Here is a 22,147-nt window from a genome sequence, read left to right as displayed (position 1 = left end):
ATGGGGGGGATGTTGGCTCAGGGGTTTGACTCAAAGAGCAAGATGAAATGTCTTATTTTATACTGTGATTGTTTTAATCCAGCTCTCCAATCAAGGAGAGCTGTCCTCAAGGTGGTGATCTGGATTTTGGGTGGGATTGAGGATCCTTTGATGAAGTTTTTCCTTTGCGTATAATTTACATTAATATTATCTAGAAGCATTAGCCCTTTAAAAAAACAACAAAAAATATGTAACAATAATTCTCAGGGTAGCAACTGGTTAAGTGTGGACTCCTTAATCCTTGAGCGAGAATTCTCTCCTGTGAAACTCTTGCATTTCATTTTGTTGGCAGTGAGAGCGGGCCATATGTGCTGGTTCAGGTATGTGCGAGGCAGCTGGAGCCGTGCCCGCCTGCAGCGCTCAGGAACCAAGTGTGGGCTTCAGAGGAGTTCCACTTGGTACTGAGGAGTGCTGAAATGGCACTGCTGCCTCACCTCAGGGCGTGCTGCAGCCTGGGCTGCACTGGTGTCACACAGGCTGGGGGGTGTGGTGACCCCGCAACGGCGGCGACCCGGGAGCCCCGTCCCATGGGAACCCCTGGGGTGTGCAGGAGAGGGATCCCAAATCCCCTTGTCCCATGACCTGGGGGAGCTTGGGATCCTCCATCCCATGGGAACCCCTGGGGTGTGCAGAGACACACACCACAGGAATGGGATCCTAAATCCCCTTGTCCCATGACCTGGGGGAGCTTGGGATCCTCCATCCCATGGGAAGCCCTTGGGGTGTGCAGAGACACAGAAAAGGGATCCCAAATCCCTCAGTGTGACCTGTGCTGTGACCTGGGGGAGCTTGGGATCCTCCATCCCATGGAAACCCCTGGGGTGTGCAGAGACACACACCACAGGAATGGGATCCCAAATGCCCCAGTGTGACCTCGTGCTGTGGCCCCTGAGCACAGGGCCCCCTGCATGGCCTCTGTGGGCTCCTGGCCAGCAGCCCTGGGGACTCGGTGCCCACTGGCTGCTCTCTGCTCTCAGGGCAGGCTTTTTAACAAAAACCTCGCAGCAGAGTTGGAAAACCTGTGGGTTTTTCTTAGCACATCCCCATATTACAAACATAATGCACCTAATGTAGCTAATGTACATAATGTACCTAATGTACCTAATGTACAAATGCACACCATGTACATGGTGTACCCACGTGGCACAGCAGCTGTGCACAGCTGGGGACCTTGCTCGGGCACAGGACTGAGCCCAGTCTCCATTACTGGGATCTGCATCCACACAGATGCAGGACAGAAGGAGAAGGGCTGTTCCCTTTACCATGGAGAGGGCTCTGGCTCTTTGTCATCCATCAGGGAGCCCTGAGCTGACAGAGAGCCACAAGGAGGGGCAGGGAGTGTCAGCACAAGGTCCAGGCTGGCCCTGGGAGAGTGGCTGGAGCCAAGGACACTCTCCGTGGAGCTGGACAGGCAGTGCCCCTGGCTGAGGAGAACCCTGTGGGCTGTGGCTGCTCACCAGGACAGGGGACAGTCCCACTGTGAGCTGGGGACACCCCCGAGGGCAGCCAGACCCCTTCTGCCCTGGGGACAGGCTGGCAGGTGGCTGCCTGGGGCTGTGAGCATCCCAGACCCCTGAGCACACGGAGTTTGTCCTGTCCCTGCCTGGAGACCCTGCCCAAGATACAGCTGTTAATAAAAATCCAGCAGCTGGAAAAGAGGAAGTCTGAGCCTGGTGGGGAATATGCAGAGAAGCAGTGGTTCCAAAAAATGGATAATGAATGGCAATTTGCTAATTATTCATGGCTGGGTCCTTGGGATCCTCCAGTTGTGTTGGTTCTTGTAACGAAGCGTTTGAAATGTGGGATCCCTGATAAGGGACACCTTTCTTTAGAAAACCTGGCAATCCACAGGAAGCATCCTTCTCCTTTCCTGACAGTGCCAGAGAAATTGCTTCTTACAGGCTGGTTCTGTGATCCAGAGGTGTTACTGATGTCCAGGTTCACACAGAATCCTTGGATATACTGCCAGTAACCATGAAAAAATGAAAATAATTGTGAAAACTGCCCAAGAGGTCAGGAGTGACATTTGGAAGGAGAAGGAGCCTTGTGAGGGGGGTGTGGTGGTATTTTCTGTGCTGATTTCATCACACAAGGACTTCACTGAGCCAGCATCTGACTGTGCACTCCTGGTTAGTGGCACCCATTTGGAATCGTGTCTCCAGCTCTGCAGAGGCACCAGACCGTGCCCTCAATTTGCACATGTTGATTGCCTTGCGTGCTGGTTCCTACACGGAGATCCCTAATTAAACTCGTGTATTAATGTTCCCAGAGCCTGCGTGTTGAAGACGTAAATAACATCAGTGTTCCCCCCCAGATGTAAATGAGCTCGGTGTAAATCGCTCTCAGTGCTCCCCAGAGGCTCTGGCAGCCATTGGGGTGAATCAGGGTCCCTGCCAAGGGGAAGGGTCCGGCTGTGACCCCTCTGCTGACCCACGGCCATTCCTGCAGGGCCTGCTGCTCTGCCAGTCTGGCAACCGGGGCCAGAGCTCAGGGGGCTCCAGAGAACCCCTCAGCCATGGACTGAGGTCTCAGAGGGCTTTTCCAGGCTGAATGATCCTGAGAGAAGGGAGGGAGCTGGGGGCACAGCCCTGCTGCTGCTCCCTGCTCCTGGCAGGCGTTGGACTCGCTGCCTGGGACCCAGGGAGAGTTCCAACTGTGGGCATCTCACAGCCCTGCTTCTGCCTCCCTCTGGCACCTTTCTTTGGGTTTTCCCCAGGCTGGGGAAGCAGGGAGAGGAGCAGGGTCTGCCAGGAAGGAGGAGAGCTGGGCTGTGGGCACAGGGAAGGGCAGGGCACTGGGGTGGCTCTCCTGCTGCAGCAGGGCTGGGCTCCTCTGCCAGCCCTGACCCCGCACCTCCCGTGGGATCCGTGCCCCGGATCCCGGGCTGGCTGTGGGCAGGCTCATCAGGAGTTTACCCGCACTTCATTAATTAATGTTCTGGCATGCTCTGTTCACAGAGTTCATCCTTAAACTCAGCAGTTCCATTTTATTGACTGAGAAATCACATCTCAGTGCCTTTTGGTCTGTGTCAGGTTCTGCTCAGTTTTAGCTCCACAGCTTTGCCTGGCCCACCAAATCTGACGTTTCTGGGGAGAAATACACTCTCCAGGGAAATTCCCTTTGTGTCCACAGTTTCTGCTGTTGTCCAATTACCTAAGAAAGATTTTGCTATTTTATCTCTCAAATACCGGCCTGGAAAGCAAATCAAATTTCAATTTGCATAGTTCTGTCTCAGCCAGGCAGGCTGGTCTGCATCAGAAAATATAATAGAAAAAGTGTCTGTAGGTATATATATATTTATAAGCTTAAATGAAAACTCCTGTTCTCATTAGGAGCCTGCTGAAAGCCTGCTGCAGTCAGTCAGTCAGGGGACAGTTATTGATTTGGTAAGGTTTGGATCCAGCCCAAGGTCTCCAGGAGCCATCACTGTGCAGAGAACTGGTGCCCTGCAGCTCATTTTCCCTTCATCCCTCCCAGTCCTGCCCCTGGGTGCAGGGCATGGATGGAGTGCTCCTGTTCCCAAAGGAAAACAGCTCTGAGAGCTCCCAGCCAGCCCCAAGATTCCCCGATCTGTGGCATTCACATTCTCTGGAAAAATCCCTTTGCCAGGATTCTTCTCCTGGGAAGCTGAGAAGCCTCAGAGAAAAAGGAAAACAATATTATCTCATTTGTTTCTCCTGTGTTTAGCTGTTTTGGAATGTGGTTGGAGATTGTTTATCCAACAGGTGATTGTTTCATTGGGTTTCTGCTGTGAATTATTTTGACTTTTTGGCCAATCAGTGCCAAGCTGTGTTGGGACTCTGGAGAGAGTCATGAGTTTTCATTATTATTATTATTATTATTATTATTATTATTATTATTATTATTATTATTATTATTATTATTACTATTATTATTATTATCTTTTTAGCATTCTGTAAATATCCTTTCTGTATTCTTTAGTATAGTGTAGTTTAGTATTCTTTAATATAACATAGATCATAAAATAATAAGTTAGCCTTCTGAGAACATGGAGTCAGATTCATCATTCCTTCCTTCATCAGAGCACCCCGCAAATACAATAGTGATTCTGGGATTCCCAGCCAGGGCAAACCTTCCTGCCTGGGGCAGCAGCTCAGCTGAGCCAGAGCCCCCCTCCCCTGGCAGGGCTGGGGGAGCCTTTCCAGAGCACATTGCTGGGAACTCTGCACCTTGGATTCATATATTCCAGAGAATTAGATAAATGGCCACATCCCCCATTTGTGTAAGTCATAATAATTCTGTTAAATGTTGGGTTTGAGCTCCTTCCATATGGATGCCAACGGCTGCTCCAGGTAACAATTACCGAGAGTTATGAAGGAATTTTCTCCAAATCCATTTTCCAGCTTGAGCTTTATTGTGAATTATATGACAATAAGTGACTGAGATGGGATGAGGCAGAAATAACCCGTTTGAGCAAGGCCAGGAACACAAGTTTCTCCTTGACGTGTAGCAGAAATTTAAAGGCCTGAGAGTGGATCAGGGAAAAATGAAAGAGAAATCAAAGAGAAGCCCCGGGGTCTTTGCTGTGGGTTCCTGCTGAAGTTGCCCCAATGCTCTGGTTTGTTCCATTTGTGTTTATATGCACAAATTTTGCAGTTACCCACAGCTCACAGGTTTCAGACTCCTCTTCTTGCCCGCCTGGTTAAATCAGAGGGGCTCAGGCGTGGCCAAATCTTCATCTCAAGTATCAGTTAATTATCATAAAATCCTGGAATATCCTGGGTGGAGAGGGACCCCCAGTGACCACTGACCCAGCTCCTGGCCCTGCAGACACCCCACAGTCCCCTCTGTCCCTGAGAGTGTGCTCCAAACAATGATTAGAACATCCCATGGAATTTAATTCCCTGCCTGTGCCCCCTCAGGGTGAGAAGCACTCATGGGCAGAGCTCTCTGTGCCTCGAGTTTCTTCTCAAAGCCTCAAAGTAAATTGGAAAAAATGAAAATCCAGAGAATACCTTGTGTAACAAATGGGATGAAGACAAGAATTACTGTAAATAGCACTATAAATAATGACATAGATTTATTTCACAGCTCAGTCTGGAACACAGACTTCAGCTTGGCCTCAAAACCTGGGGAGGAGGGAGGGAGGAGGTTCGGAAAGGGGAGATGGAAACAGAGGAGGAAACAGTCCCCAGGTGAGGGACTAAAGACAATTACTGTCTCTCCTGGGCAGGCAAAGTGGGTTACTGGAATATTGGTGAAGGTGCATTAGGAAGTTTTCTCATAACACAGGCCCAGGAGAGAGTCACTTACACTGATCAGCGGCCAATGCTGAGCCCAGTGCAGAGCACTCCTTCATTAGAAGGTTATTAAGTGCAGAACTTATTTTCATATCGAGTTGTTGAGCAAAGCTCAGGGGGCTTCACAAAGGAATTAGATATTGATCAAGGATATCCCGAGTTTTCAGAGAGATCAGAAAATAGATTTTAAACCCAAGACTTTGGTGTTTAAGCAAATAATCTAGCAGGTTGGAAAATGCCAAAACTGAAATAATTTCCCAGACAAATTCTGGGTTAATTGACAAAAGCATTTGCTTAAACCCAAACATTTACCTGTAAAGTTTGTGTCAAGTGTTTGTAATTTAGGGATTACCAGAAAATATGGTGATTCCAGAGCTTCACTGCATCTTCCTGGGAGCTGCTGTGAGTTCCTGGGTGTCTGGGCACTCAGCAAGCTGAAGGAAAAGAGGAAGGGGAAAAAAATAAATCCTTTCTTTTCTTTTTCTTTCTTTTTTTTTTTTTTTGGCTGAAAGAAAGCTAAAAATAACTTCAGAGGTTTAAAAACAGGAGGTTTTCAGTGAGCCCACACTAGAAGCACTAATTAACCTCTGTGCTGAACCACAGAGGAAACAAAATGCTGAGGTGCGTCAACGAGCCTCGGAAATCAAGAGCTCAATTACTGCTACCCTTAATTCCTCCTCCAGGTTTATGTGTGCTGATTTGGACTGGATTTACAATAATAAATTGAGCATAAAAGCTTTCTCTTCTCAGGGCTCTTCCAAGCCTCTGGCATCAGAGGCTTTGATTTGTGATATCAGAACTATTCACAGAAAAGCGCCTGTAATGAATTTTTCAGAAACTTCCTTTTTTCCCCCACATATCTAAAGTAACAAAGCTGATTTCCTGACTTTTAAATGTCCTGCCACAATGCACCTAGAGAAATAACCTGAATTTTACTGTGGGAGAAGGCACTGTTTCTGTAGAGACAATTTCTTATAAATTCTCTGATATTCAGATTTTTAAGCTTGGCAATATTTGGATTTACTAACTTTATTCAAAAATAAAACACAAGCATGAGAGCTGGATCATTTAAATTCTGTTAATTTATTCAGTTAAAATTATATTCCAAGGGAAAGAAGATAAATTTTAAATTGCTGGGGATGTGAGGAAGGAAGGAGCAAATCTCATTGAGTGGCTGCACCCTATGACGATGTAGCAGCTTTAATTTAGGCAATAAATTGTCCATCTTTTGCCAGCCCTTTTTCCGGGGCTGGTGCTGAGCTGTCCAGGGTGCTGCAAGTACGTGAGGGAATGGGGGATGTGAGTCAGGATCAAACTGGCTTACCAGAATCAAAGGGGACATAAATGTAGTTTTTGTCTGGTTTGGTTTTTTAGTTTGTTTGGGTTTTTTTTTTTTTTTTTAATATAATTTTACAGCCAGAGGTAGTTCTGTGCATTCCCTCATCTTCTTCATCAAGGTAATTCAATTTATTCATCTTAAGCAATGAGTTAAAAAAATCAGCCCCTGCTAAAATCAGAGCAGAGTGTCGTATGAAGGATGCCTGGTTCCAAACTGTGCTTTGGGAAGCACTTTTGCAGAGCACTGCCCTGCTCTGAGGGTTCACACGCCTGGCTCCTGGGCAGGCTCTGCTCATCCCCGCTCTGTGTTCCAGGACACGGCTGTCCCAAAGGAGGCAGCTGTGCTTCCCTGGGCTCACCTGGCCTGCAGCAAAATCCACAATCTCTCCTCCCTGCCCTGCAGCACTACTGCGCTGGGAATTTCAGATTCATGCTTCAGTCCCAGGAAGGGACCTCAGGGGCTCCTCTGGAGCCACCTCCCTGCTCCAGCAGGGACATCCCAGAGCACAGGATTGTGTCCCAATGGCTCTGGAATATCCCCAGAGAGGAGAGTCCAGAGCCTCTCTGCACAGTCTGCTCAGGGCTGGGCACTGCCCAGGGCAGAAGCTCTGCCTCCTGTGCCAGGGCAACTGCTGGGCTCAGCCCTGCCCGTGGCTCTGGGGCCACTGTTGGGCCTGGGGCAGAGCCTGGGCCTGCTCTGACCTCTGCACACAGGGACACACACAGGGACACACAGGGACAGACACAGGGCAACTGCTGGGCTCAGCCCTGCCCGTGGCTCTGGGGCCACTGCTGGGCCTGGGGCAGAGCCTGGGCCTGCTCTGACCTCTGCACACAGGGACAGACACAGGGACAGACAGGGACACATAGGGACACACAGGGACAGACACAGGGCAAGTGCTGGGCTCAGCCCTGCCCGTGGCTCTGGGGCCACTGCTGGGCCTGCTCTGACCTCTGCACACAGGGACAGACACAGGGACAGACACAGGGACACACAGGGACACCCAGGGACAGACACAGGGCAAGTGCTGGGCTCAGCCCTGCCCGTGGCTCTGGGGCCACTGCTGGGCCTGCTCTGACCTCTGCACACAGGGACAGACACAGGGACAGACACAGGGACACATAGGGACACACAGGGACAGACACAGGGCAAGTGCTGGGCTCAGCCCTGCCCGTGGCTCTGGGGCCACTGCTGGGCCTGCTCTGACCTCTGCACACAGGGACAGACACAGGGACACCCAGGGACAGACAGGGACACACAGGGACAGACACAGGGCAAGTGCTGGGCTCAGCCCTGCCCGTGGCTCTGGGGCCACTGCTGGGCCTGCTCTGACCTCTGCACACAGGGACAGACACAGGGACACCCAGGGACAGACAGGGACACCCAGGGACAGACAAGGACACCCAGGGACACCCAGGGCTGAGGCCCCTCTCCCTGGGGCTCCTCTCCCAGCTGAGCAGCCCCAGCTCCCTCAGCCTTTCCTGGGCACGGAGCTGCTCCAGGCCCTTCCCCAGCTCCAGGAGCTCCTGTCCCTGCTGTGCTGAGGAGCCAGAGCTGGGCACAGCAGCCAGAGGTGCCTCCAGGGCTGGGCACAGGGGCAGGATAATCTGCTCCTTCTTAAACTCTAACTCCATCTTAATTAATCTCCTTTCACAGAAATTGTAGTCATTTCATGAATCTCATCATGACATGGGCACATCTCCTGTGTAATTTATAGAGATTGTAATGATTCATTTGATAGGCATTGTCTGTGGATTTCGGCTCGTCAGGGATCAGCAGAGCTATAATTACACAGTAATTACTAAATAAGTTATTCACAAATTGCTGTGCCAGTGAAAGCAAATAGCAGAGCACTTGAAGAGTTTCCAGTTCTGGGCACGTGTTCGGCCCATGCAGGGAGTGTGGGGCTGGGGCATGCTCTGAGGCACTGGGAATCCGTGGAGCATGAGAGATAGAGTGCTGGGAATCCATGGATCATGAGGAACAGAGTGCTGGAATCCATGGAGCATGAGGGACAGAGTGCTGGAATCCATGGAGCATGAGGGAGAGACACTGGGAATCCATGGAGCATGAGGGAGAACTGCTGGAATCCATGGAGCATGAGGGAGAGCTGCTGGGAATCCATGGAGCAGGAGGGACAGAGTGCTGGGAATCCATGGAGCATGAGGGACAGAGAGCTGGAATCCATGGAGCATGAGGGAGAGACACTGGGAATCCATGGAGCATGAGGGAGAACTGCTGGAATCCATGGAGCATGAGGGAGAGCTGCTGGGAATCCATGGAGCAGGAGGGACAGAGTGCTGGGAATCCATGGAGCATGAGGGACAGAGAGCTGGAATCCATGGAGCGTGAGGGACAGAGTGCTGGGAATCCATGGAGTGTGAGGGACAGAGTGCTGGGAATCCATGGAGCATGAGGGACAGAGTGCTGGGAATCCATGGAGCATGAGGGACAGAGTGCTGGGAATCCATGGAGCATGAGGGACAGAGTGCTGGGAATCCATGGAGTGTGAGGGACAGAGTGCTGGGAATCCATGGAGCGTGAGGGACAGAGTGCTGGGAATCCATGGAGCATGAGGGACAGAGTGCTGGGAATCCATGGAGCATGAGGGACAGAGTTCTGGAATCCATGGAGCATGAGGGACAGAGTGCTGGAATCCATGGAGCATGAGGGAGAGCTTCTGGGAATCCATGGAGCATGAAGGACAGAGTGCTGGGAATCCATGGAGCATGAGGGACAGAGTGCTGGAATCCATGGAATGTGAGGGCCAGAGTGCTGGAATCCATGGAGCGTGAGGGACAGAGAGCTGGGAACCCATGTAGCATGAGGGAGAGCTTCTGGGAATCCATGGAGCAGGAGGGACAGAGTTCTGCTGCTCCCGTGTCGCTCAGGCACATTCCTGCCCTTCCTCCTCCTGGTTTTCTGGGAAATGCGGGGATGGGCTCCCCCTGCCAGAGGGCAGGGCTGCGTGGCACAGTGGGCAGTGATGCCCTGAGGAGCTGGAACAGAGCTGGGTGGAGTTTAGAGGAATAAAGAGGGTATTTATGGAGGCCTCCAAAGGCCCCACCCTGGCAGTACCAGAGCCACAGTCATGGCTCTGTCTGCATGGCTCCAAGGTGGGAGCAAAAGAGGGCTTGGCCATGAGATCTCACATTTTTATAAGTTTCAGTCCATTTGCATGCAGGAGCCAACTCTCCAATTAATAGCTTCAAATGATGAAGTTTCATCCTCCTTGCTCTCTTGCCCACCCTCCTCTTTTCACCTTGTTCGTGCTTTGGGCCTGAAGCTTGAGGAGATTGTCCTTGAGTCTCCAGCTAGAGCAGGATTGTTTTGTGAAAAGATCCCAGTAACACTGATATAAAGCTAAAAGCTGCACACCAAAACAGAACAGAAAATAAACCCCAAGGTATCAGTGTCCCCCTTTTTGTCAGAATTGTTCCCTGGCAGGGTGGGCAGGCTCTGGCACAGGTGCCCAGAGCAGCCCCATGATCCCTGGCAGTGCCCAAGGCCAGGCTGGACACTGGGGCTGGAGCACTTGGGACAGTGGGAGGTGTCCCTGCCATGGCAGGGGTGGGATGGATGGGATTTGAGGTTCCTCCCAGCCCAGAGTGGGCTGTGTGAGCTGCTGGGTCACCTCTGCAGCTGGGCTCGGTGTCCCCAAGCCCTGCCCTGGGCAGGGACAGACGAGGGTCTCTGCCCCAGCTCTGCCCCTTCCCAGGTGTCCCCTGCCGCAGCACCTCCAGGGGGTGTTTTGCCGTGTTTGTCTCCAGAAATGCACTGACAGTTGTGCAGATTTAAGGGGTGACCTCTGAGAGCAGGAATATCATTACTGGGAGTCAGAGCAGTGCTAATCATATGTTTCTGAGCAGGAAAATGCTAACAGATTTCCAGGTCTGCATTATTCATGAGCTTCCATTTATCCATATGAATGAAAGACCAAGCTCAAAGGACACAGCCAACTTTGTCACTTTCTCTTCATTCTGTTACGGTCTCAACAGCTGTAAAAATCATTAAAGCAGCAGTTTTCCCTGGAAAAAATCTGAAATGGGGAATGAGGAGCAGTGAGCAAATATTGTTTATCCTTTAGAACACTCCACCTTGAATAACTAAACCAAAGCATTGTCTGTCATGTCCCTTTGGTGACGCACACGTATCCCAGTGTGTGAAATGCAGTGGGCTCCTCTCTTCCTGGCCTGCTCTGGTTCAGGTTTTCTCTGAGCTGTGCTTGGCAGGAGCCTCTCCAGGCACACCTCGGTGGGGTGCGAGTGCTGGGGGGCCTTCTGAAACCTGCAAAGGTCTCACTGCTCACGTTTACTTCTCAGATCTGACAAAATCCATTATTCATTTCGTAGATTTCTTCTCTTTCTGTGTTGCATGTTTTTATTTTTAATGGTTGGGTGCTGTAAGTACTGATGCAAAGACCTGCCCTCACATTGGTGGGTATATTTTTGGGATACTCAAAAAGTAGCCTGCAAATGAATGGCTGCTTTTGCCAACATCCATTTGCTGAGGACAAAGTTCCCTGATTTATTCATTTATTCAAAATACAGGCAGTCCTGTGAAAGGTAAAGCCTTGAGCATATACCAGTGTCTTATAGATGTGAAATTGTTGTGAGAGTGAGGAAGGAAACTGCATATTTTTACTGCCAAGAGAATCAAATGTGTGACCTTTAATTAAAATATTATTTTGAATGTTTTAATTAAAATATAAATTTGTCTGTTGCTGGTTCACACACACACACATAATACCGCCCCTCACATTTAAATTAAATTAGACTAAATTAAATTAAATTAAATTAATTTTTCTCACACTATAAAATCGTTCATCCTACATAAAACATGACGGCTCACTCCGGAACCTATCAAAAAATAAATAAATAAAGAAGCTTTTAGCAGGCTGGAGCATTAAAACAATGTGTTTAGTATCTTTCTCTGCCTTTCCATAAGGAAATCAAATTCCATCTGAATTTAAGTCAAATTTGAAATTCATCCCATTGTGCTGCCAGCTGAAAACAAGTCTGGGACTCGGGGCTGGAATCCACAAACCTGGAGGCTCTTAAAAATTGCCTTCCATTGGACTTCTTTTACAACAGGGCACGAAAAGCTGTCAATAATGTGGTTTTCTACAGCCTTAAAAATATTTGAATATTTATTGAGAAGCCCTTGCTATCGAGCAGAACAATCAGCTGGAGGCGTAGAGCTGCCAGAGGATGGAGTGAGAAAACTCCCTGGCAATTTCAGGCCTCAAACTTCAAGTTCACAATTATTATTTTTTTAACGTCTCACCGGTGTAGAGCTATTAAATATTTATCATCCTGTAATAAAAGAATAAACCATTTAAATAAAATAAACCATTACGAGGCAATTAAGGTGTAATAACTCAAACCTGCAGAAAAGCTCTAATTGTAATTGCAAAATATTAAGGGTGAGAGAAAGACACAGAATAAATTAAGGTCGCGTCTCTGCCCCATCCACTCAGTTTCCATCCAAAAGATTTATTATGAAGTGTTTTTCCATTTTTCGTGGTACTCAAACAGGCTTTGGCTTCCCTAGGCTTAAAGACCTCGATTCCACAATAAATCATTAATCTTTAACAAAGCTGATGAAGCCTGGGGGAGATTAGCTTAAATAAACCCAGTTAATTATCAAAGGTCATAAATGGAAGCAGTTATGAGCATTTTTTTAATTAACTAATGAGTTGGTATTTAACTGCCAGTTGTGTTTTGGTCCAGTTATTGATTCCTCCAAGTCAAAATATCAAAGTCAAACAATTGTACTGATGCAGATGGAAATGAAAAAAGCTTTTTGTATTCTCCAGCTGGGAAATGCTCTCCTTGGGACTGTCCCAGCAATCCCACCCTGGGCATCCCTGAGAGCTCCCGGGGTCTGGCAGGGTGGGGAATGTGCCTGTTCCCTGGGGAGCCTGGGCAGGGCCAGCAGCTTCTGGGGAAGGACCTCACCTGACACCTGCCCTAACCCTGCCCTGACAAACCCCTAAACCTCCCTGACAAACCCCTAACCCTGCCCTGACAAACCCCTAAGCCTCCCTGACAAACCCTAACCCTCCCCTGACAATCCCTAACCCTGCCCTGACAAACCCCTAACCCTGCCCTGACAAACCCTAACCCTGCCCTGACAAACCCCTAACCCTGCCCTGACAATCCCTAACCCTGCCCTGACAAACCCCTAACCCTGCCCTGACAATCTCTAACCCTGCCCTGACAATCCCTAACCCTCCCTAACAAACCCCTAAACCTCCCTAACAAACCCCTAACCCTGCCCTGACAATCCCTAACCCTGCCCTGACAAACCCCTAACCCTGCCCTGACAATCCCTAACCCTGCCCTGACAAACCCCCAAGGAGTGGCACAGACCAAGGTCACGAATGAGGGGCTGCAGAAAGTGCTGGAACATTCCAGAGCCTCTGTTCCTTGGAAAACAGGCTGGATTTTCTGCCACTGAAACAGCGAAGGACACTGAGAATTCATTATAGCATTCCTTTTTTATTCCAGAAATTAGGCGTGGCCATGCTCACAACAAAGCACATTTCTCACTTTTAAAACCTGCTATCCCCCTAGCACCTTTAATTGCTCCAAACACAGCAGTTTGCTTTTGGACCAGCTGCAGAGTGATAAAATAAGTAACAAAAAGTGGGATTGGTAGCTTTAACTCTAGACCTGGTCCCAGGGATGGGCTGGTGCTGAGCTGGTGCTGGGAGGGAGCTCCAGTGAACTGGAAAAGGGCATGGCCTTTGGAATGGAATGGAATGGAATGGAATGGAATGGAATGGAATGGAATGGGAGTGGGATAGGATGGGAATGGGATGGGAATGGGTGGATGGGAATGGGTGGATGGGATGGGAAGGTGCTGGGATGCCCTGGGCGGTGCCCAGGCTGCTCTGGCTCTGCTGGGAGCCGCTCCTGGCATGGATGTCTCTGGGCTCTCCTCTCCTGGCACAGGCTGAGAGCACTGCTCTGCCTTTGCTGAGCTCCCCCTTCTCCCTGGGGATGAAACTGGGGCTTTGCCGTGGGCAGGAGCTGGGGGCAGTGCTCTGCTCCCTCGGGCAATCCCTGCCCAAATTCCCCGAGTTTCCTCCTGGCAGGAGCTGGGGTTTGTTTTGGGAGCTCCGAGGAGGAGCAGTGTGAGCACAGCCAGGCTGGAGAGGTGCACATTCCCACCACAGTTCGGGGGGAATCTGCCCTGAATTTGTTCCCTTAGCTGTGGCAAACAGGGGCTGAGGAATCGCTGCCTTCCTAACCACCTACAGGGAGATTTGCTGGGCAAATAATTACAAGTAATTGGCCCCTGGTAAACTGAAAGTCAGGGTTTATTTACTTGCTTGTTTTTACCTGCCTGTATCCTCTAATAGCTCCTTCCAACTCATATTTTTCCCAAGCCTTGGATGTCAGGAAGCTGCAGCTGTGGGTCCTGCCCTCCTCGAGCACGTCTGTAATTCTCAGTCCTGCTGTCCTCCCCTGCCTGGGAATTTACTGTTGTTTTGACAATTTTATGTGCAAACATATTTAAATCCCTCTGACCTCAGCCTCCTGAGCTGATTGAATTTTGCTTTAACTTTGGTCTGGCAATTTCATGCAGAATGCCAGGGTTTCAGCTTGTGATAAAGCTGAGACAAAAATAGGTTTGGGTCCATGCTGAATTTCTGTGTGAGCAGAGGGGCTCTCATTTCTCTCAGGGTACTCATTCCTTCACCGTGTGGTTGGGTGGACATGGTGGTGTGTGACTTGGATTTGGTGGTCTTGGAGGTCTCTGCCAGCCTTAGTGATTCTGCAGTCTCTGGGTCAGGGAGTGCCTTCCTCAGGTTTGCTTTGTTGGTTCCCTTCCTGTTCTGGCTTTCCTGGACAGGGCCTTTTTGCAGCCAATTCCTTTTGTTCCCTGTAATTTGCCTCCTTGTGCTCCCCTTTCATGGGATGGTTTCCCATTCTGATAAGAGGCTTTCTCTGCCAGCTCTTTTCTGCCAGCCTGGGATCAGAAGGGAATTTCTAGATACAATCTCTGTGCCTTTGGTAAAAAGCAGCGCTAAACGTCCTTGACATTTGACCTCACCTCCCTGGCCCAGCTGTCTGTAGTGCTTACAGTCTCCAGAGGTTTCCCTTTTGAGGATTAGAGCTGCAGCTACAAATCCCTGGGGTTTATTCTCCCTCTCCATTTAAACCCTCTCAGCTGCTGACTGTCTGGGTCATTTCCAGCATTAGATCTGGCTCACCACCCCCAAACAAAACCGACTTTAAGGCTTTACTTCTTCCCATGACAAGGTGCTAGGGATTCCTGCACCCACATTTCCAGCAGAGCTGTGCTGCCACACCAGCACCAATGCCAGAGCTTCTCCCTGGTGCTGCAGGGCAGGTTTAGTTTGGATATGAGGGAAAATTCCTTCTCTGACGAGTTCAGGAAGTCAGTCCAGGGCTTGGGGCATTGGTGTGTTTAGAGCTGGGCAGAAACGAAATCCCCAGTTCTCCAGGCATGTTTGGCTGCCAGGGATGTTGTGCCAGTGTCCCCATGCCCAGAACATTGCTGGTTTTGTGCTTTTGAACCCAGCCTGACTTCAAGCTCTGCTTTAAGCCTACGAGCTGGCTTTGGCTGTTTCTGCTTTAAGCCAAGGAGCTGGGTTTGGCTGTTTCTGCTTTAAGCCAACCAGCTGGGTTTGGCTGTTTCTGCTTTAAGCCAACCAGCTGGGTTTGGCTGTTTCTGCTTTAAGCCAACCAGCTGGGTTTGGCTGTCCTCTGCCCAGAGGAGGTGGCTCTGCAGGCACACAGGGTGCTGCACACACAGCCCCAGCTCTGCCATGGGCACACAGCAGCTTTTCCAAAGCCCCAAAGTTCAGCTCAAGGAGAATTCCCCTCTGCAGCCACAGAAATGGCACAGAAAGCCAAAGTGGGTTTCCATTAGACTTGCAGATTCGTTTTCCACAAGCACCCCTGGAAATCTGAGCAGGACTGGGGTCCCAGGAAAGTGCAGTGCAGATAGTGCCACTCTTGCCCACACATCCCTGCCTCCCAGTGCTCCCAAGGAGTCATTAACAAATTTTAATTTGAATGAACCAGCCTAGCGTGCTTCTACAAAACCAGCTGGTTTTGTTTTCTCTCTATAGACCTGAACATTTTCATGAATAAAGATTTGCAAAGAGTTTCAGAACTTGAAACTAGAAATAGATCCGTCTCTCCAATGCCTTGATCTAATAATGTATTTAAAAATGAGATTTTTTGCAAGAATAATACATGAAATCACCGCCTTCGCTTCCAGCCTCAGTGCTGCCAGCAATCTGTGACTTTATGCTACCTTAAGCACCTATAATTAAGTCTAGATCTGATGTTTCCCAGGGAGACACGATCCCAGCACAACCCCTGCTGGTTTGGGTAGGGTATTTTGCTTTTTAATGAAATATTGTACTGGCTGAGTGTGTTAATTTGCCTGATTGTTGGAAAGAATGGTGTTCATCTGCAGCAAGAGGAACTTTTCCTTTCCCAGGAGGCCACAGTCACGAGGACTGACTCCTAAATTCCCAATAAAAAGATGCTGTTAACTTAAGGTAGCCAGAAAAATAACTTTTCTCATCATTGCACAATACATTTCAACCAGTTGGAGGAGCAGGCTGTAATTGCGTGGAACATGAAGGTTTGGGAGAAGTTAAGGAGCACTACATCAAATTATGGTCACACTTTCAAAACAGCCATTAAAATACAAACTCAAGGAAACCTTGATAGGTTTTTGTTTTCTCTGAGTCTCTGGTTGGACCCCAGTTCCTGTTTCTCCTGCTGAAGGCAGGGTTGCTCCGTGCAGGGGCACAGCCTCCTTTCCTAGGGGAACATTTTGGGGTGGGGGCATTTGCTGTGGTGAGGCTCCCTTTTCCCTTGTGTTGAGTTTTCCTTTTCCCTTCACCCTTTTTCCCTGTGCTGAGTTACCCTTTCCCCTCATGTTGAGTTTCCCTTTTCCCCTCGTGTTGAATTTTCCTTTTTCCCTCATTTTGAATTTCCCTTTTCCTTGTGTTGAGTTTCCCTTTCCCCCTCATGCTGAGTTTCCCTTTCCCCTCATGTTGAGTTTACTTTTTCCTTGTGTTGTGTTTCCCTTTTTCCCTGTGTTGTTTCCCTTTTCCTCGTGTTGAGTTTCCCTTTCCTCCTCATGCTGAGTTTCCCTTTCCCTGGTTCTGAATTTCCCTTTCCCTGGTGCTGAATTTCTCTTTTTCTGGTGCTGAATTTCCCTTTCCCTGGCGCTGACTTTCCCTTTGCCTGGTGCTGAGCTCCAGCAGCCCCTCTTGCTGGGACAATCCCTGGTGTCCCCTGCACAGCCCCAGTCCCAGCAGGGGTCAGGGTGGCAGCCCGGCCCTCCCTGCCTGAGAAAGCAGATTTGGGGTTTTCAGCAGAGTGGTCCCAACCCCACAAATGCATCCTTGTGGCTCTTTCCCAACCCACACCCATGTTACAAATCCAAGTTTCTCCAGTTTCTTAAAACTTGGGCATCACTGACATGAATTTGGTGTCTCACAAATTTCTGCATTTCTGGGCAATTTTGCTTTCTCTCTGTTAAATATTCTGGGAGAAAGCCTTGTTTGTGCCTTGGCCAGCTGAGCAGAGCTTTGAGGCACAGTGCAGCCCCCAGAGGACCCTCCCATCCTTCCTCTTCCTCACTGGAGCCAGCTGCACATCCCCGGGATGCTCCTGCAGGGAGAGCAGCCTCATCTCTGCCTCTCCCTTCCCAGTGCCCTGCTGGGAAGTGAGGTGGGATATCAGGGACAGACCCTCTGTCCATGGCACTTCCACTGCCCCTGCTCCTGCCCAGGGCAGGGAAACCTGAAACCCTCCTCATGCTGAAGGAGTCACCAACCTCATGGATTTTAATGCCAATTAAAAGTGTAACACAGCTCAAATCCCATTTCACTTTTAAAACGTGCTTTGGGTTCATCAGCGCCCACGGTGTGTTTGTCAAGGTGTTGAATAATTGGCTTTAAGGTTGGAAACATTCATCTGCATTAGCAGAAGTTTAGCAGCCGGGTAAAGAAACTTCATAACTTTTTATTTGGGGAAATATTTGTCTGCTATTTCTCTTGGACTCGTGTTTGCACAGTATTAACCTGAAAAGCAATTGTAGGTGGAAAAAAACCCCTCAAAATTGGCCAGGAGCTGGTGTGTGCTCAGCCATTCTCTGCACATCCCTGCTTGTCAACTCGCTCCCATTTTTTTTCATTAGTTTCTTGTTATAGTCAAGATATGGTCAATGATCTTTTGAGCTTGGTAATTTTGTTAAACCTTTTTTATGAGCAGTATTGAATTGCTGCATTGAGATGGGAGCTTGCTTCCGTGCAAGATTAATTGGGACCGGTATTTCATTTTGCATAGCGCTATTCAAAGCTAATAAAAAGGCCCAGAATAATGAATTCCAAAGTCAAATTATAATGAAAAGCCACAGGTGATTGTTTCATTAGGCTGGATGCAGGAGAACTGTGTCTTCTCTTAACTTTGCCTGTTTGTATTGCTTGCCCTGGGGGAAGTAAACAACTTCCAAATGGGTTTGATGTTTCTGAGAAATGTTCTCTTCTGGAAAGACTTCAATAATTAAAAAGATGTGCCTTCTTAAAAGTTCACCGAAGCACAAAACTATTGCTTTAAAACATTCTTTGTTTAAAATTGCTACCTTGACTGATATTCATGGGAGGAAATTGCCTTCAGTGGAGTGAACACAGCCCTTCCCTTAGCCTGGTTTCGGTGCCTCCCTGGAGAAAGGCTCTGGAGCTGGAGAACTCCAGGGGCAGAAAGGCTGGCCCGGTGGGAGTGTGATGGTGCTGATGGTGTGCACACAGTGGGTAAGAGCAGTGCTGGCTGCAGCTCAGCACAGAGCTCTGGCCCAGCCCCACTCCAGGTTAAACTGTGCTGTCTCTTGCATGACTGTTTGCTGTCTCATTCTGTACTTGTCTTCCATGTGTGATTAACACCCAAATGTTCTCTTTTTTTTTTTTTTCTTTCTTTTTCCTTTTCCCTTTTTGTAGAAATTATTGAGCCTACTACCTCTAGTCGTGTCTCAAGCCCAGGTCAGTATCCCCCGCAGGAGGGTCGGTGCCTGCAGGGCCTCATTGCCATCCGTGCCCGGGGCTGACCCGGGCTGCTGTGTTGTGGTAGTGCTGGACTGTCCCTGTCGTTGTGCTTCCATTGGTGTGTCTTCCCTCCAGGCTTTGTGTCTTGTCCTCTCTCTCCCTGTTCTGAGCAGCCTCTCCCCATCCCTGTCCCGGTGGGGCTGTGCAGGGCGCTGCTCGCTGCGGGCAGTTCCCTGCTCTGGAACCACCTCACCCTCTGAACCCTCGCTGATGCTGTTGCAGATGTGGGTGTTGGTTTGAGGATGTGCAGATTTCTCGCTGTCTCGTCTCTGACTGACTGTGGGACGGAGCCAGGAGCGGCTGGGAGGTGCTCTCACTGCCAGTGCCAGGAGGGGCTGGAGGGAGCTGAACGCCTCTCCGTGTGCCTGGAGGGTGTTCACAGCTCCCGTGCCCTGCTGCATCCCCAGCAGGACACCCTCGGTGCAGCTGGTCACAGAATCCTGGAATGCTTTGGGTTGGGAGGGCCCTCAAATCCCACCCAGTGCCACCCTGCCCTGGCAGGGACACCTCCCACTGTCCCAGGTGCTCCAGCCCCAGTGTCCAGCCTGGCCTTGGGCACTGCCAGGGATCCAGGGGCAGCCACAGCTGCTCTACCCTGCCACAGCCTCACCTCCCTCCCAGGGAACAATTCCTGCCCCATATCCCATCTGGGAGACAAAAACAAGCAGAGTTTTCCTCTGGCAAAACCTTCACCAGGTGTGCACTTTTATTTCCTGACTGAGATTGAAAGATTGGAAGGACTGCGCCAGAAAGCCACAGAAGTGAGGTGATTAAACCAAGTGAGGCAGGTTAAACCAAGGGCTGCAGAAGGAAAAGCAAGCACAGGTGATTCCAGCACCCCCAGACCTGCAGGAGCAGCAAGACAAGTGTTAAATCTGCAGAGCTTTAATTAAAGAGCTTAGGGAGGGCAAGTTCTGGTGTCACTTGGAGGGCAGAGGTGCTGCCTCCCTGCATTCCCCAGACCCCAGGGAGCTTTCCAAAGCTCTCCATCTCCTCTAGGGCAGAGACTGTGCCCTGTTCCCATCTCCTCTAGGGCAGAGACTGCCCTGTGCCTGCAGCCAGAGCTGCAGCAAAACCTCTGCATGACGCCTCCATCCAAACCCACGGCACGGGAGGGGGGACTGGACTGCAAAAAGCTGATAGTACCTGCAATTAGAGTCCCTATCCTCGGGATTTTCCACAGTTGCTTTGGACTGCCAAGCAGTTGGAAATAAGCTGGGGAATTATTGTTGGAGTTAAGAGACGCTGAGAAGAAGGAAAGGGTCGCTGCTGTGTCGGTCGTGCAAAGCGGCGATAGGAGAGCCCGCTCTGGTGTTGTTTAACACTGGGGTTTGTAATTCCTGAAAACGTGCCCTCAGCCTCATCCTGCTCCAAGCTCTGTCCAGGGAAGGAGGGGCAATGCCGGGTGCTAGCAGCTGGAATGGGCTCCAGTAGCATTTCTGGGTTTAATCTCCACAAGTGAGTGCTCCAACAGAGTCACAGCTCCACACTTTCAAAAACTGCTGTTCAAGTAACACAACTTTGAGGTGTGTTTGAATTCTTGTCTGCAGAAATTTGCACCAAATGAGCAAAATTATGTGTATTTTTGGGAGCAGCATGGAGATGGGGGAGTGGAAAGGAATAGAGTCCTTTAATAATGATCCCTCTCTTAATTCTGAAAGCACAGTGCTAAATAGAGAGGGCCTTTTACAAACATGAAATTGAGAATATGAAAACCTCTGAACACAATAGTAGAAAAATTTAGGAATCATTAAAGTTGCAATAGTTATAAACTACATGAGCAAATCCAGCTTTAAATTACCAAGGAAAGTACTGAGCTCAGTTTGCAGTTGAAAACCAACATCTGTTCTGAAAGACAACAGAAAAGGGGAGGAAGGTTTAAAGACCGTTCTCAAAATGGTTGCAAATTTATTATTGAGTCTTTCCTCCTGGAAATGAGCCCTGGTACCAGCAGTGACATTGCAATGAACTGTTCTGTTTGCCTTCCATAATTAAGTAACACTGTGATAGTCCCTCTACTCGGCTAATTTTAGCCTGGTAAATAGCTGGGAAATGCCAGCACTATTGTTACCAAGTTATTCAGCTGCAGAGGCAATGCAAACCTTCCCAGAGTAACAGGAACCGAGTCCCTCGTGTGCTGCAGCACCAGCAGTGAAGGCAGCAGGGAGATGGTGGCAGAAAACCTGGGTTCTCTGTCCACAGCTGCTTATGACTGTAAAATTAGATTTATCATAAATCACAGAATGGTTTGGGATGGAAGGGGCCTTAAATCATCTCGTTCCACCCCCTGCCACGAGCAGGGCCAGTGTTTCTGGCTTTGTTCAAGCCCTCCCTGGAGGTTTTGGCCAGGAGTGCCTTGGGTCTGCCTGCCCCACTCCCCTCGTGCAGGAATACAAACCATGGACAGGCTGAGGAAATTTCAGCCTCGCGTCTCCCATCAGTCACAAAACAGAGCATCGGCCTCCTTCCTGCTCAATCAAGGCTCTGCAGCTAATTAGCTAATTACCTCCTTCAGCACTTCAGGCCGCTTCGGGGCGTGCTCCCTGGAGGAGCTGTGCTGCTGGGAGCACACAGACCCTGCCAGGGCTTCAGTACTGAGCCAGAGGCTGTGAGAGCACCCCAAAGGGAGGCAGTGTCTGCCTGCGGGTGCGTGAGGGAGAGCTGGGGGCCAAGGCTCCCCAGAGCTGCAGAAATGCATCCTGGTGGGATGGTCCGTGTCCCACCACCACTGCTCGAGCCTCCAGGGTCTTCCTCAAAGACCAGGCTTGGAAGTGACTCTCTGTAGGAAGTGAGGAATCTGCAGCAACCCTGGAGAACTTTCAGGATCCCCCCCCACCTCCCAACAGGGGACAAAGCATTTAAGACATTTTTAATTCATGCAAAGCAACGCCGTGTTTGAGAGCCCTGGTGACACGTTTGTGCGTTTCCCTGCTGGAGCCCTTTTCCATCCATTTGGGGATTTACTCTCCTCATTTGAAGCGGCAGTGCTTCAAGCATGTAGAATTAGCTGCAGAAAGTTACAGAGCTGGGGCCACGGTCGGTATCTGTGTTGTCAGCCAGCGCCAGGAGCTGCAGCTCCCTACAAATCTTTCCTCCTTCAGCATAATTAGTTCACAGGTGGTGTCTTGGAAAGCCTTTGAAGATGTTGCTGAATTCTTAATGCTGACTAAACAAGTAACTGTGACAGGTCAGAGAGAATAATTGAGGAATCTTCTTTAATTAATGATTTCACATCTTATGAGGCACTTTTATAAAAATTGGAGTGGGAGAGAGAAGGACCTTAAGTTATTTAATTTTCTCAGGAACAAAAGCATGTGTTTAAATGAGCACTTGGGCAGGTTGGACAACTCCTTGAACTCCAGTTGCTTCTCCCTGCTCTGCCTTCCTGCATATCTAACACATTTA

The 22,147-nt window shown here is 49.5% G+C and overlaps 1 protein-coding gene and 1 long non-coding RNA gene across 8 annotated transcripts in view; one reads left to right on the top strand and one right to left on the bottom strand.

Moving 5' to 3' along the window:
* NEGR1 (neuronal growth regulator 1) overlaps positions 1 to 22,147 on the top strand; it is a 187,419-nt gene that overhangs the window by 132,228 nt on the left and 33,044 nt on the right. The window contains exon 7 of one of the 7 annotated variants that reach the window (XM_064429214.1): positions 18,638 to 18,679. The exons of the other annotated variants lie outside the window; for them this stretch is intronic. Within the exon in view, the coding sequence (XP_064285284.1) occupies positions 18,638 to 18,679 (42 nt within the window). The remainder of the gene's footprint in view (positions 1 to 18,637; positions 18,680 to 22,147) is intronic. 7 annotated transcript variants of the gene reach the window in all.
* On the bottom strand, positions 4,392 to 7,357 carry LOC135304166 (uncharacterized). Its single transcript, XR_010365613.1, has 3 exons — positions 6,998 to 7,357; positions 5,653 to 5,734; positions 4,392 to 4,778 (listed from the first exon to the last, which is right to left on the bottom strand). It is a non-coding gene; the product is annotated as an uncharacterized LOC135304166 (long non-coding RNA).

The sequence above is a fragment of the Passer domesticus genome, chromosome 7 (genome assembly GCF_036417665.1).
Source record: "Passer domesticus isolate bPasDom1 chromosome 7, bPasDom1.hap1, whole genome shotgun sequence".
Lineage (NCBI taxonomy): Eukaryota > Metazoa > Chordata > Aves > Passeriformes > Passeridae > Passer > Passer domesticus.
The sequence above is the reverse complement of the archived record's forward strand: the minus strand, read 5'-3'. Positions and strand labels throughout refer to the sequence as shown.